Here is a 15,000-nt window from a genome sequence, read left to right on the forward strand (position 1 = left end):
TCTTCTTTTGATTTAATGTGATGATTTTGGTGTGAGGTTAGATTGATATTGTTGAATGATTTGGTCTTGTCTTGTCTGTGGAGCTATTGTAGTGATGTGCTGCTTTTCATCTTCTCACTTCTTTTTGTCTCAACATTTGGGTTGAGGTGATGTGTCTGCTTGTTTTATTGTGTGTTTTGTGTGTGTGTGTGTGTGTGTGTGTCCATTTGTCAATTGAATCAGTTAAATGAGTTAATAATATTTTACTGTTGTCTTCTTCTCTACATATCTGGGTGTTTATCTCTTTGCACACTCGTCTGTAAATTATTGTCTGTTTGTCTTTTGTTAATTTCTATTTGTTTGTATGTCGTGTTTGTGTGTTTACATTTCAATTAATCTTTGTATTCATTTGCATGTCGGTTGAGTGATCTGTCTGTTTGTTGTGTTGGACACATTGCAGTTGTTTGTTTGTTTGTTTGTTTGTGTGTGTGTGTACATTAGCATCATGTTTATTGCACATTTTAAGTGACTCCATCTCTTCTCTTATAGTGAGATCTCATCCGTACGTGAAGGGAGATGTTGCTGTCATGAGACATCAAGACCAACAGACAGTAATGTGACTTTTTCATCTCTAGTTGTCTGTTTGCCAAGTTGTGTTTGTGTTGCATAGATTGCTGAACTGCAGAGTGAAGTGGAGAAGAAGACAGAAGAATTGAGACAATCATCCCTGGTCCATGAGAGTGAAGTGAGGAGGTTGAGAACCGAGATCCAACAGAAAGAGAAGGAAGTAAGACGTCTCAGAATGTCAAGAGTAGAACAAGCACACAAATTGTTCACATGTACAATAGGATACATACATGTACATGAAATTACACGACAGTTTAGTTTAGTAGTTTATATTACTGATTGAGACGGAACAGAATGATTGTAAATACTTGCTTGGCAGGTTAGTGAAGGCCACGTGGTATCTGATGAATCTTGGTTATTGTCACAGCCAGCAGGTGAGAAGTCATGTGTGTGTGTGTGTATGTTTTTTGTTCGTTTCTGCATTGTTGTGTTTGTCTGTAATGCTTTAATCAATATAATAGCTCACTATAACGCTCTAATCAATAGACTAACACACCAAACAACACAACACCCGGCGAAAAGCACCGCTTCAGTCAATAATACTCTCAAAGACCCGGATCTCTATCAACCCTTGAGTCTCGGATCTGGACTCTACTCTCAACACTACATCTTCCTCCCTCTCTGAGTGATCTGCCATCATTCCTGGAATCGTGCGGGATGACGTATCCGCCTTCCACACTTAGTTCTTTTAACAGTATCGCTTGCCTCCACATTCACATTGACACAAGGTAACCCACACAATGTTCTTTCTACCTGTCTTCGTTGTCTAGCTTTCGTCTTTCCGTGATCCATCCAAGGCGTAACATCCAAGAGACCATTATGGCATTTTGAAAGCCTCTGTAGTGAAAGATCCACTTCCTCACCAGTCGGATTGCTCACAGGTCTTATAATAGCATTGGTCTGCGTAGTAGATTGTACTCTGTATGGGCCTCTAAATGCACAATCCAATTTAAACCTTGGTTCCACCTTGAGCATAACAATGTCACCTTCCTGGATGGCAGGGTCTTTTGCTTTCTTGTCATAGTGGCACATTTGGTGATCCTGTGCGCGATTTATCATTTTGTGGGCCACACTTCGATCCTTCTTCATTTCCTTCCACAATTCTTTGGCATAATCTGTGGCTACCACTGCAGGAATAGTACACGGGTGATAGAAGTCCAGGCTTGTGGGAAGTCTGGTGTCTCTTCCATACACTAGCATGAATGGTGTCTCCCCTGTAGATGTTTGTGGAGCCGTCCGATCTGCGGAAAGAATAGGACCTAGTAATTCGTCCCAGTCTTTGCCCCCTTTACAGACTACCTTGGATAGCATCTGCTTCAACGTTTGATTCGGTCTCTCTACAAGTCCATCAGTCTGAGGATGTCCACCTGATGTCGGTAATTGTTTAATTCCTAGTATCTGTGCTGTTTCTTGTAACCGTTCGAGCACCCTCCTCACATGACTGAGGTTTTCTTCAAAAGATTTTGATACAATTAGAATGTCATCCAAGTATGTGAAGACAAACTCCCAATCAATACCTGAGAACAACTGATTCATTAATCTCTGAAAAGTTGCAGGGGCGTTTGTCAAACCAAACGGCATCCTGCGGTAGTGAAACAAACCTTTATGGCAAGAGAAGGCGGTCTTCTGCTTGGACTGTTCTGCAAGTTTGACTTGGTGATAGCCTTTCATCAGATCCAAAGAACTGAAAAACTTGCCTTTTCTACGACCAATAGTGTCGATCAACTTGTCAATTCTTGGTATTGGATAGCAGTCAGGAGTGGTATCCTTATTTACTCCTCAATAGTCAACACAAACTCTTAACCCTCCATCTTTCTTTCTCACTAGAACTAAGTTCGATGCATAAGGACTATTAGATGGCTCGATGCACCCTGTACTCTCAAGTCTGTCTCGTTCTTTTTCTAATTCCACACGTAGCGCATATTGCAACCTTCGTGGGCATGCCTTAACCGGTTTTGCATTCCCCATATCAATCACATGCTCCACAACATCTGTCTCTCCTAACTCCTGTTCTGACAGTGCAAAGGCCTGATGTTCAGAAAGTAAAAGTCGCATGAACAATTCTCTTGCCTCACCCTCAACACTCACATCGAGAGATAACCTTCCTTGAAGCTGTGCTTGTCTATCATCAAGTAGATCATCTGGAAGATGACAGACCCCTACCAAGGGATTAACAGTTTCCTCCCACAGGGGGTCTGACCACTTTACCAATGCCACTTGCTTCAACTCACCAACAGTCATACCCTTGTCCAACTGTATAGGGTGGCGCTCCTAATTTGTAACAATTACCTTGGTACAATGACTACCATCCCATAGTTCCTGCAAAAAATCGCAACCTTCTCTGGCCAAGATGGACTCACATGGTGTGAGAACTCCCGTTGGTACCGTTTGAGATGTGGAGTGCTCCTCGTCCTCTCTTACCCTAACTTTAACTGTCTTAGTTTGATAAGGTCATAACACACAACTTCTATCCAAGAGTAATACGTAACACCTCAGAATTATTGCTCTCATGATTTTCTATTCTCTCTGGTTGAATTGTGGCTCTATTAGCATGATAAACCATGAAACCTAAAATGACCAGAGCATTTGTTCCAAGAATCAAACCACAATCCTTCACTTCTCCCTTCCAAAGTGGTTTGGATGATGACAGGACATAACAGGGAATGTACTCTGTATTACCTGTTGCCTCTACCGTTACCTGCAAGTTTACAAGCATTGTGGCTCCCAGAATGTCTCCTCCTGCTCCTACTGGCTGACAGCCCATCTCCAAATTTCGTGAATGACACTGTTCCAAGGACCAACCTTGCTTCTCATTGATTCGAGGTAACAATTCTTTTGTGATCAGTAAGACTTGTACTCCATGGTCAAGAAGGCCTCTAGTTTGAACTCCCTCAACAGAGATGTCAACTTTGTAAGTTGGGCCCTTCCTCCTCATGTGGCATTTACTCTCTTCTTCAGCTACTGTCACATTGTGAATCCATGACTCCTCCTCTTCTCTGTCTATTGATGTTATTCTTCTTGAGGCTTCAATGATCTTCTTTTCAGGGCATACTTTAGCTATATGACCAGTTTTCCTACACTGGAAACAAGTTATGTCGCGAGTGCCAAGTTGAGAGCCTTGAGAACGAATCCTGGCTGGTGTAAATGAAGAATAGGTATGAGCCTCTGCACTAGGCATTCTCACTTCCCCACTCTGTAATTTTCCTTGCCCATAAGCAATTTTTCTATCTTTGTCTGTGTTTCGTCTGGCACGCTCTTCAAGTACCAGTTCAGCCTTCAGTAACTTGTGCAAAGGTGCTTGTACCGAACCGTCAGAAAACTCTTTTACCTCTTTCTGAAGCTCTACAGGTACTTTAGTCCATAATATAGACTCAAGGACATCATCAGTGAGCTTATTGGTGCCATTCGCTTGTAGTCTCTTATGGCATCCAGTAGTCCTTGTACAGAGCTAAACTGTTCATATTGCAACTCCTGGCAGCGTTGGTAAGCAGCACGTGGGTCAAGGTGTACACCATACTGTCCCTGTATATCTCCATGATGCTATCCCAAGTTTTCTCCGATGACTTCAAGGTGTGACGCCATGTAGCCTTAGTAGGACCAGATAGGAACCAAGAAAACCATCTAGCCCTCTGCTCATCCGACCACCCACAGTCTTCGGTTGCTTCAATAAAATCCAGCATCCAAACGTCAAAATCATTTTCCCCACTACGACCACTAAATTTCTCCACACGCTGTGAAAGTACCTTGAAACCGGGTAGATGTGGGTTGCTACCCTCCGTTGCCTGAACTGCATCCATGTGTGCGGCACTTTCATGTGTCTCACTCCGCAAGGTTCCTATTAAGCATGATTCTGCAGCCAGACGCTGCTCCCTCGCCAGTGTCTGCACTTCGCTAATACGTCGCTTTGCCTCTAACAAGTGCCTCTCTAATTCTTCTACATTCGCTTGAAGCTGGTCACGTTCGGCTTGCATTTCTCTCAGAGAGTACTCGTAAGTTGACCTGTCTCGCTCACCTTGCAATTCCAACTCGTGAACTCGCTTCGCTGTGGAACTTTTTTTCTGACACGACGTACATCCGTACACGATGGCCTTGCTTCTACAAGATACCAGTGCGTCATACAATGCTTCACTGGGTGTGTCGCACTCCCGCACACATGAGACATGTTCCCATCCTTTGCAAAAGTCACACATCAAAGCTCGCTCCTCTTGTTCCACTTCTTTTCGACAAGTTCTGCAGTCATCCATTTTGACGATCTCGGTGGGACCTCCAAGCTGTAATGCTTTAATTAATAGAATAGCACGCTATAACGCTCTAATCAATAGACTAACACACCAAACAACACAACACCCAGCGAAAAGCACCGCTTCAGTCAATAATACTCTCAAAAGACCCGGATCTCTATCAACCTTTGAGTTTCGGATCTGGACTCTACTATCAACACTACAGTCTATTGAATTTTTATGTTGTCAGTGAGTGTTTACGTGTTAAACTGTTTGCAGTAGCATCCAATTTTATGCAGTTGCAATGTATAGTGAACATTTCTATCACTTATAACAATACTTGTTTGCTTCAGGAGACGTCATGCATGCTGTCAGTGCTTTGGCTTGTGATCAGTGGAGTGACGTTGGACTCGAGTTAGGATATCGAATGCCTGAAATCAACTCAATCACTTCATCCATTCCTGTACTTGGTAGCAAACTACGTGCCATACTGGAAACAAAAGCACTTGCTGTTCGCACATGCGATTTCATTCGTATGATGTTGTCTGCTTGCCAGCGTATTTCCATGCCAATTTGTGGTGCTACAATAAGAGATGAGGTGGTTAAACATCAAGAGAGACTGAAAACACAGAACGGTGGACAATAGAATAATTGACTTTGTCACTTTGTTGTCATATGGTTTATGCTTTATTGTTGAGTGATGTGTTAGTAAGAATATCTTTCTTGTTTGTAATGCTTCATGCATTTAGCTATTTGTGCTTTAGGGTTTTTATTAGAATTGCAGCTTGGACACACTAAACATTATGTGCAGTGTAATATTTATGCCAAATTTTAAATGTTACATAACAGGGATATCATGGGCAGAGCTATTGTAGCTTTGGTATTGCAACTAAATGTTGTCCCATGCAATGGCTACTCAGTGTGTGTGTGTGTGTGTGTGTGTGTGTGTGTGTGTGTGTGTGTGTGTGTGTGCACATGTGTGTGTGTGCACATGTGTGTGTGTGTGTGTGTGTGTGTGTGTGTGTGTCTGTGTGTGTTGGGTTTTTCCCATTATTGAGGTCTGGTCAGTATATCACGACCATACTTGAAATCCCTGGACATCAACATTGGGAGAAACGCATTACATCAAAGCAGTTGTTCTTAGATTTCAGCATGAGTGAACAAATTTCTGACATTTTGATGTCACACCGGCTGCGTTGCCATGGGTCATGTTGCTCCTATGGACTCCAATCGCACTCCTAATCCTCAAAACAGTCTTGTCATGATGTCAAGAAATGGAGGGATGTGGCGTGGCAACCGACCCTAAAGCTTTAGACATGACTAACACAGATTGGTATTCCCTAGCCCAAGACCGAAATAAGTGGCGGACGCTGGTTACAGATCGAGAAAAGCTACAAATTGATATGGACGGACCAAACAGGAATCTTGCAGCAAGTCACACCGCTGGAGCAAAGTAGCAGACAGGTACACCACGTGTGTAAACACGATAATTAATGCAAATTTCATCATTTCATGAAGAATGTGTGAAAACGATTTTCTGATGTTTTACAGTTCTTTAGTGCAAGAGCAGCCTCGATCCGTGTCGTTCCTAGAGCTGGTGAGTACATACGACGTACTGTATCTTGATTCGAGGTCACGTGACTTGTAGCAATGTGCTCTGTTGGAGTGTAGCAGATTGTCGGTGTTGATAAAGAATATAGTCTAACGTTTCCCTTCTTGGAAGTTTGATAATTGAGATTGTTAATTAATAGTTGCTGTGGCAACCACTGTAGGAAAGCTGTAGCAATACACATGCAGGGGCGTACACGGGACGGTTCCCAGCGTGCCCGGGAACCACCCTAAAAGATGGGCGTGTCTGTTTGCCTGAGGTCCGAGGCCGTAATTTTCAGGCTTTGTACATGCCGTCGTTGACACACTGGGGCAGATCAGCCAAGCTCCTAGGTCGCAGTGGAACGCAGACACCGCATCAAAAGCTAGTTCTCTACTGAAATCTGCTGTAGATTTCGGGTCTAAAGCCACGTTCGTGATCGTTTCAGAAGTTATGAGCTACGTTCTCACAGCCTTACAATAGCTCTTCAGGAATCATCGCTGAACATCATTTGTGCGTACGAAACCGTTAGTGATGTGAATGACCAGCTCAAGAAGGCTCGCACGGCTGTCGATGGTACACATGCTAACTGGTGGGCTAAGGCAGTGGCAATGGCATCAACGGTAGGAAATTTTGCAGTTGCTATCAAGTTAGCTAATCGTGGTATTGACGTTTGTTGTATATTCAAGGTCGACACCGAGCCATCCGTGCCTAGAGTGTGTGCCAGACACACACATCGAGACAATGCTGTTGCGGTCTCTCCATCAGACTACTTCAAGAAGGCAGTAACTAGCCCCATGCTAGATGAGTTATGTGGCCACTTGCATGGATGCTAAGTTTGAAAACATCAACAGATTGTCGTAAAAGCCTTAAGTCTTATTCCTGAAAATATAGCAGCCCACCCAGAAAAAAACAAGTCGGCAGCTTTGGCGTTTGCGGAGCAATGCCAGGATGATTTGCCGGATGGTCATTCTCTAGCAACCTTTTCAGCGGAGTCGAATCGTTGGTGCGATAATGCCGTGACTAGTTCAGAGAAAGGCTTAGAATTACCTTCGTCACGGGTAGCGTCCGTAGCACCAGCAAAGTCTAGCCTATCACCATGCATCGAGCGGTCGCTCGGTGTCGTTGCCGTCTTACCTGTCACCGCATGCTCTTGTGAGAGAAGCTTTAGCTCTCCGAGACGCCTCGAGACGTACCTTCGCACCACAATGATGCGACCCCGTCCGGATGGTCTGGCCTCGATGCACGTTCACTACACGAGAGAAGTGAACATCGACGAAGTAATTCGACACTTCTTAATTAATGAGTTCTCCACGGAGTATTATTAGTCCAATCACGGTTAATTACGGCACGGGTCGGTGACATACCCGATAGCTCTACCGTGCCTGAAGCCAGTGATGAAAACTCGTATGATGAGTATGACTAATGCGAGTGTTTATAAACAGTCTATACAGTTGCATAGACTTAAATGATTATAGTTGTATGATAATCACAGGCAGTGTAGACTAGTTATCAGCAGTTCTGTTCGGGACTCTTCAGCTATTGTAAAGTATTATGCTATATGGCTTTAGGTTTTGGTTTTATGGGGGGAAAGAATTCTATTGACAGGTTCAACGGTGTTAGATGGGCGTAGTGTCTGTTGCTTAGATGTTTGTTCATGTGTCTGATATAGTCACCTCTAATTTCCATGTTTGCATGTTGTTGTAGACTACAAGTTTAATGCAGTGGTTACTAACACAAGGCAACTTCAATGAATGCTGGTCTAATATAACGTTTTTACTATGGATATGACATTTCGGATTTCTGTCATAATGGGCGGGATTGTTACGTCACCCATTGTCGGTGTCCCAGAGGACTGCTGATTGGCTCAACCAATTCCCGAGAGTGATTCACGTCGATAACCTATATACGTCACCTACGTTTCGCTTCCCAAAACGATTGCTGATTGGCTCGACAAACGCCCCGAGCGTGACACACACACATACAAACAGACAAACAAACAAACAAACATAAGTACAAACAAACAAACAAACAAACAAACAAACATAAGTACAAACAAACAAACAAACAAACAAACCAACATAGGTACAAACATAGCGACATACCGACAGACAAACCGGAAGTCAATTCAGCCCGTTTAGAGTGAGGTTCTCGCGAAGCAGTCCACCACTTATTGTGGTGTCCTTACGCTCGTATAGCTTAACAATGGGTGACGTAACAATCCGCACATTATGACAGAAAAGCCGAGATGTCGTAAACCTCCATTTTACGGTCAAACTGTCGTCAAACCGAGAAGCACAGAGTAAAGTTCAGGTAATAGTTGTACGCGTTTGTTACTTTTTACAGAAAAATCGCAAAACAAACGAATTCATCGTTCTTCAAGAAGCCAAGCGAAGGTTCCATGGGACCATGCATGTGTACACGTACCGTTGCGTACGACCGACATGTCATCCGCGATCTTCGAGAGAGCAATATGTTGTAGCCGTAAGTAGTGAACGATCGACGTCGTCTTGCAAGAAAGATTCGTAGGAAACATTGCGTTGCATGCTTTTTTCTGGATCCGGTCGCTACACATCCATGTTGCTTTACAGTATTTCCCGTGCACGTACGTCGATCTCTAGCTACGAAGAATTAATTTTAATTAACGGAACGAAAGATGATAGCGACGGCTAACGACAGCACGATAATCGTGTCCATCTCGAGTGATGCAAGCAAGAACGCTACATGCAGAATTGAGAAATAACGTGGATAGTAAACAAGCCAATTCCGTGCAAGAGACGCAGCTGTAACGCATGTGCATGCATGTGCATGTACTGAATTCGAAGTGTAGTGTGGGACATTGATGATATTTAGTTAATTATCTTTAATTAATCACATCGACGCATCCCTGGGTTTTCAAAGAATTATACATTCTAGCGATAAGCTAATGATTAATTAATGATAATAACAATAAATAGACAAAAATTAATAAAATTTACGTTAATATTTACAATAAATACACACACACGCGCGCGCGCGCTCGTAGCTCTGAAGCGACGGTGTAAACACAGCTTCATTTACTGGTAGTAACAATGATATTTACTATTGCTACAGTGTACCATACTGTATGTGAATAATTTATGTTTTTTAATTTAATTCAATGACATATTTGGGCACGTGATTAGAACGCGGTCACGAGTCATAAACTAATTAACTTACGCATGCGCAAAGCATTGTGTTGTAAAGTCCCTGAGAAATTTGTTTGTCACTTCGTCGTTTGCGTTTCTATCGCGTCGGAGGTGAGCAGTTTGCAATAGTCATGTAGGTAGACGAATAATATAAAATAATGTATGTAGACTGGGATAGACAGTAGAGTTAGAATGTGTGAGAAAGAAAGCAGTTTGTGAGTTGTTTTGTGTGGTGGAGTGTTATTGTTTGTTTGTTGTGTAGAAATGAACGAAGAATTGAGGGAAGCGGTGAAGAGAGGTGATATTGAGTCAGTAACGCGTCTTTTGGATACACAAGTTGATATCACGTGATTTCGTTTGGGTATGTGTTGTGAGTTCTAATGTGTGTATTGGATGTTGAAATGAACTGCACGTCGTTTGATCTCACAATAGAACACTCTTCTGATACAAGCGTGTTGGAAGAAGAACAAGGAGATGGTTGAGTTGCTGTTCACGAAATCAGTAGATGTTAAGGGGACCAACAGGGTGAGTTGATTGAGTGTGTGAAAGTGTGATGTATTGTTGATAAGATAATAGATATCAACTAGATGTAACAATCTAATCAGTAGTTATTGTCTTATCAGGTCGTCTTCATTTTCTATTTTCTTTTCTCTTGCAGCATGTGTACAGTGTGATGGAGGAATAATGATAATAATACATTCTTGTGTGTGCAGAGGGGATGGACAGCTTTGATGATAGGAGCAATGCATGGATCTGAAGAAATCATCAATCTGTTACTGAATGTCAAAGATATTAATGTGATGAAGGGAGATATTGTGAGTTTGAGTATTGAGAGGTTGAGTTGATATTGTGGTGTGTGTTGTGCATGTATTAAACATATTTGTGAGTGTAATGCATTGATTTTGCTATTGTTTGTGTTTGTGTGTTGATCATTCTATTGAATGTCTCATTGTGTGTGTTGAATGGAATGTCTGTTGCTTTAATATATTTTAACATAAACACTCTCTCAATATCTTATCAGTTTCTTGTTTACTCAGTCGGGAAGGACAGCCATCCATCTTGCTGCAGCGTTTAATCACGTGACCATTGTAGAGAGACTTTTGTCTTGTTCTGTTCCTGTTGATATCAATGCTAAAGATGGTCGTACACCACTGTGGTATGCTGTCCATAACGGTCATGTGTGTTGTGTTGATGATCTCCTAAAACATGGAGCGAGTCCCCAACATGAGAGGTGATGCATTCAATATCCTTCAGTCAATAATATTACTAACGTGATGTCATTGTGGGATAGTAAGAGGAGATCACCACTGGAGATTGCCAAGAAAGAGGGTCACAGTGATGTGTTGAGATGATGGAAGAAGCCATAAGATGTAAGTGAAAGAAACAATTAATTTGTGTTTTTGTTTTTTCTTCTTTTGATTTAATGTGATGATTTTGGTGTGAGGTTAGATTGATATTGTTGAATGATTTGCTTGTTATCTTGTCTGTGGAGCTATTGTAGTGATGTGCTGCTTTTCATCTTCTCACTTTTTTTCCTTTCAACATTTGGGTTGAGGTGATGTGTCTGCTTGTTTTATTGTGTGTTTTGTGTGTGTGTGTGTGTGTGTGTGTGTGTGTGTGTGTGTGTGTGTGTGTGTCCATTTGTCAATAGAATCAGTTAATGAGTTAATAATATTTTACTGTTGTGTTCTTCTCTACATATCTGGGTGTTTATCTCTTTACACACTCGTCTGTAAATTTCTGTCTGTTTGTCTTTTGTTAATTTCTACTTGTTTGTATTTTGTACATGTGTGTACATTAGCATCATGTTTATTGCTCATTTTAAGTGACACTGTTTTTCCTCTTCCAGTGAGATCTCATTCCGATCTGGAGGGGCATGTGTCTATCATGAAACATTAATATGAAGAGACAGTAATGTGACTTTTTCATCTCTAGTTGTCTGTTTCCCAGGTTGTGCTTGTGTTGCATAGATTGCTGGACTGCAGAGTGAAGTGGAGAAGATGAAGGAAGAATTAAGACAATCATCCCTGGTCCATGAGAGTGAAGTGACGAGGTTAACAACCAAGATCCAAGAGAAAGATTAGGAAATGAGATGTCTCGTGTCTGCTCTTGCTACTGTTAGCAGAATGGCAAGCGAGAAAGTAGGACAAGCACACATAGAGCTTGCAGATGTGTAGTATATGATTGTTGATTTCAATTATTGTTGTTTTGACTTTGTACTGCATGAGCTAGTTGGAGTAGGAAGGAGATGGAATAATAATTATTGTCTGTTTTCTTTGTCTTTGTGATTGAATGTTTGTTTTGTTGTCTTGCAGGTTGGTGAAGGTCACACGTCTTGTGCCGAGTATCACATGTTGTCACAAGCGGCAGGTAATAACATAAAAAGAAAGATTGGGTATATCATAGACTCTAGATGCTTTAGTGAGTCTCCGGTAGGTTAAGTTGCTTACGATATCTGCCGGTTTGTTTGTGTATTGAACGATCATCTCTCTGCATGGTAATGTGGCTTTGTGATGTAGCAGGAACGGCAAATCAACTGACTCCGATGTTGGTAGCAAACAGCAGATGTACGGAGCGAGAGATGGTGGCTGTAGCTCATAAAGTTCGTCCTTATTGGCAGGAATTTGTTTCATTTCTCTGTCCATCCTTGTTTGCAGTGGATGAGATAAGAGTTATAGAACGTGAAACTGCAGACTTATTTATTCAAAGCAGAAGAGCATTGGACAAGTGGGCCAATCACTTTGCTGCTCAAGCCAATCGTCGGTTAATAATACAGACATTGTGTGACATTGGACGAACCAGTCAAGCAGTAGATGTTTTTGGTCGTGAGTTGGTGGAGAATGTCTGTCCACCCAAATGATTGTGTTTGTAATGCTTGATGCATTTTGCTATGTATTTTAGTGTTTAGTGCTTTTTCTAGATTACAATTGCAGCTTAAGTATAATCTAAATATATAAAGCTCAAAATGTCTCTGTGTGTGTGTGTGTTCGCGTTTGGCGGCCACGTCTTTTGTCCGTTTGCAACCGAAATCGGCACGCACAGGGGAAGGTTTGCGTAAAACAATTTAAAAAATTATGCACCGGGTCCCCTCTCGAGGGTCGACCCCCGCGTAAAACTTCTTGATGACGCAGACGCTACACATTCCAGTTTATTCGAACACACGCCCACACCAGTCCTGTGTAGACTGTATGCATCGTCATCCTTCGCAAAGCTTCGAGCAATCGAATATCTCTTGCCGACAAAACTTACTCTTCTAGTGCTTTCGTTTCTCTCCAAATTATGATTGCATTTGCACCGAATCCAACCTACACGTTTTCTGCAGCAAGCGCTACACGGGGAGTGTGTCGATTTCTATCGAAACAAGCGCGAAGAGCAAGATTCGAATTCATTCAGCACATCCGGGACCTCGCAACAAAGATTGCACGTGACGTGTCCACAGATCTTTACACTACAGTATCTTGCCCGTACGAAGGATGGGCCATGTATACTAGTAAAGTATAAAATAAACTACATAGTTGCAATTTGCAAGTGTTTAATGTATCCGGGACATCATAAATTTGATCCTTTAGGAAGAAAGAACTCCGAGGTAGCGCATCCGGGATGTGCACGTGATGAGTTGTAATTTGAAAATGTCTGTTACTGCTCGATAGGTGACGAAGAGTGAAGTCGTAGGGAAGCTAGAATGAGTACAAGCGATCGTTTCACGCCGTCGTCTTGTAGCGGGGCCCCACTGAGCAACGACTCAGACCGACCGCGTCACAGGCAGCGACGCTCGAGCGACAGAAGCGACGTTTTTGGGACGCGGGGTGACAATAACAGACCTAAAGTCGGAACTGATGAACAAAAGTCAACTGAACGAGCAACTGCAAGCAGACTACGACGAAACTCTTCAAAGATTAGCCGAAGCCGAGCCAACAATCGACCAACTGAGATTCGGAGTGCAGACAGAAGTGAGGAAGACGGTCTACTACACGCTGAAAGAGAAGAATCAACGCAGAGAGTCGAGAGAAGGAGAGAGACGGAGTGAGGGTCCAGTTACCATGGCAACAAGAAAGTCGACCAACCAAACGACGGGACGTGAGCGGTCGCTCAGTTCGTCAGAGGATGTGATCAGCATGTCGACTGCTACACGCGGTCAGAGGGCAAACGTGGAGAGGACACAGTACATTGAAGTGAATGTAGAAATTATAGTAACAATGATATTTACTATTGCTCCAGTGTACCATACTGTATGTGAATAATTTATGTTTTCTAATTTAATTAAATGACATCTATTTGGGCACGTGTTAAACACGTGATTAGAACGAGGTCACGTGTCGTAAACAAACTGATTTACGCATGCGCAAACCATTGTGTTGTAAAGTCCCGGGGAAATTTGTTTGTCACTTCGTCGTTTGCGTTTGTATCACGTCGGAGGTGAGCAGTTTGCAATAGTCATGTAGGTAGGCAAATAATATAAAATAATGTATGTAGACTGGGATAGACAGTAGAGTTAGAATGTGTGAGAAAGAAAGCAGTTTGTGAGTTGTTTTGTGTGGTGGAGTGTTATTGTTTGTTTGTTGTGTAGAAATGAACGAAGAATTGAGTGAAGCGGTGTGTAGAGGTGATATTGAGTCAGTAACGCGTCTTTTTTTGGATACTCAAGTTGATATCAATGCACGTTCTAAGTATTGGTATGAGGTATGTGTTGTGAGTTCTAATGTGTGTATTGGATGTTGAAATGAACTGCACGTCGTTTGATCTCAAAATAGGACACTCTTCTGATAAAAGCGTGTTGGAGTAGAAAGAAGGAGATTGTTGAGTTTCTACTCACTAAATCAGCAGATGTTAATGGGACTGACTGGGTGAGTTGATTGAGTGTGTGAAAGTGTGATGTGTTGTTGATAAGATGATAGATATCAACTAGATGTAACAATCTAATCCAACAATCAACGTTTTGGTTTCTTGTTGCTGGTCAAGAGGCAGCAGTGTTGACTTGTGACTGGCTGAAGCAGCCATTGCATGCAGAGATGAATAATCTTGTTGGTTTTTATTTGATTCAACTTGGACTGTTGGAGAGTATTTTTGCAGTAGTTATTGTCTTATCAGGTCGTCTTCATTTTCTATTCTCTTTTCTCTTGCAGCATGTGTACAGTGTGATGGAGGAATAATGATAATAATACATTCTTGTGTATGCAGGTGGGATATACAGCTTTGATTGTATCTGCAATCATTGGAGCACAAGATATTGTTGATCTGTTACTGAACGTCAAAGATATTAATGTGATGAAGAAAGATATTGTGAGTTTGAGTATTGAGAGGTTGAGTTGATATTGTGGTGTCTGTTGTGCATGTATTAAACATATTTGTGAGTGTAATGCATTGATTTTGCTATTGTTTGTGTTTGTGTGTTGATCATTCTATTGATTGTCTCATTATG

The 15,000-nt window shown here is 42.0% G+C and overlaps 3 protein-coding genes and 1 long non-coding RNA gene across 6 annotated transcripts in view; all 4 read left to right on the forward strand.

The window, feature by feature from the left end:
- LOC134191377 (ankyrin repeat domain-containing protein 50-like) overlaps window positions 1-5,671 on the forward strand; it is a 7,508-nt gene extending 1,837 nt beyond the window's left edge. For both annotated transcript variants that reach the window (XM_062659990.1, XM_062659991.1), the window contains exons 7-10: window positions 529-590; window positions 650-766; window positions 926-980; window positions 5,180-5,671. In XM_062659990.1, the coding sequence (XP_062515974.1) occupies window positions 529-590; window positions 650-766; window positions 926-980; window positions 5,180-5,472 (527 nt within the window). In that variant the 3' untranslated portion in view covers window positions 5,473-5,671. The remainder of the gene's footprint in view (window positions 1-528; window positions 591-649; window positions 767-925; window positions 981-5,179) is intronic.
- A 3,949-nt stretch (window positions 5,672-9,620) lies between these two features.
- LOC134190473 (uncharacterized) lies at window positions 9,621-10,387 on the forward strand. The gene is made up of 4 exons (XR_009971637.1): window positions 9,621-9,692; window positions 9,844-9,942; window positions 10,014-10,106; window positions 10,295-10,387. It is a non-coding gene; the product is annotated as an uncharacterized LOC134190473 (long non-coding RNA).
- Window positions 10,388-10,626: 239 nt separating this feature from the next.
- LOC134191309 (uncharacterized) lies at window positions 10,627-12,509 on the forward strand. Of its 2 annotated transcripts, none has more exons than XM_062659912.1 (5): window positions 10,627-10,812; window positions 10,873-10,951; window positions 11,431-11,722; window positions 11,897-11,951; window positions 12,101-12,509. In XM_062659912.1, exons 3-5 carry the CDS (start codon window positions 11,669-11,671, stop codon window positions 12,439-12,441), a joined length of 450 nt encoding a protein of 149 aa, XP_062515896.1. In that variant the 5' UTR covers window positions 10,627-10,812; window positions 10,873-10,951; window positions 11,431-11,668; the 3' UTR covers window positions 12,442-12,509. The 2 variants fall into 2 exon arrangements, with proteins under 2 accessions (XP_062515896.1, XP_062515897.1); XM_062659913.1 differs by lacking the exon at window positions 10,627-10,812 and having other exon boundaries at window positions 10,924-10,951; window positions 11,431-11,492; window positions 11,552-11,722.
- A 683-nt stretch (window positions 12,510-13,192) lies between these two features.
- Window positions 13,193-13,849, forward strand: LOC134191615 (uncharacterized). Its single transcript, XM_062660236.1, has one exon. It carries the CDS (start codon window positions 13,418-13,420, stop codon window positions 13,820-13,822), a length of 405 nt encoding a protein of 134 aa, XP_062516220.1. The 5' UTR covers window positions 13,193-13,417; the 3' UTR covers window positions 13,823-13,849.
- Window positions 13,850-15,000: the final 1,151 nt, after the last annotated feature.

Source organism: Corticium candelabrum, chromosome 15 (assembly GCF_963422355.1).
Source record: "Corticium candelabrum chromosome 15, ooCorCand1.1, whole genome shotgun sequence".
NCBI lineage: Eukaryota > Metazoa > Porifera > Homoscleromorpha > Homosclerophorida > Plakinidae > Corticium > Corticium candelabrum.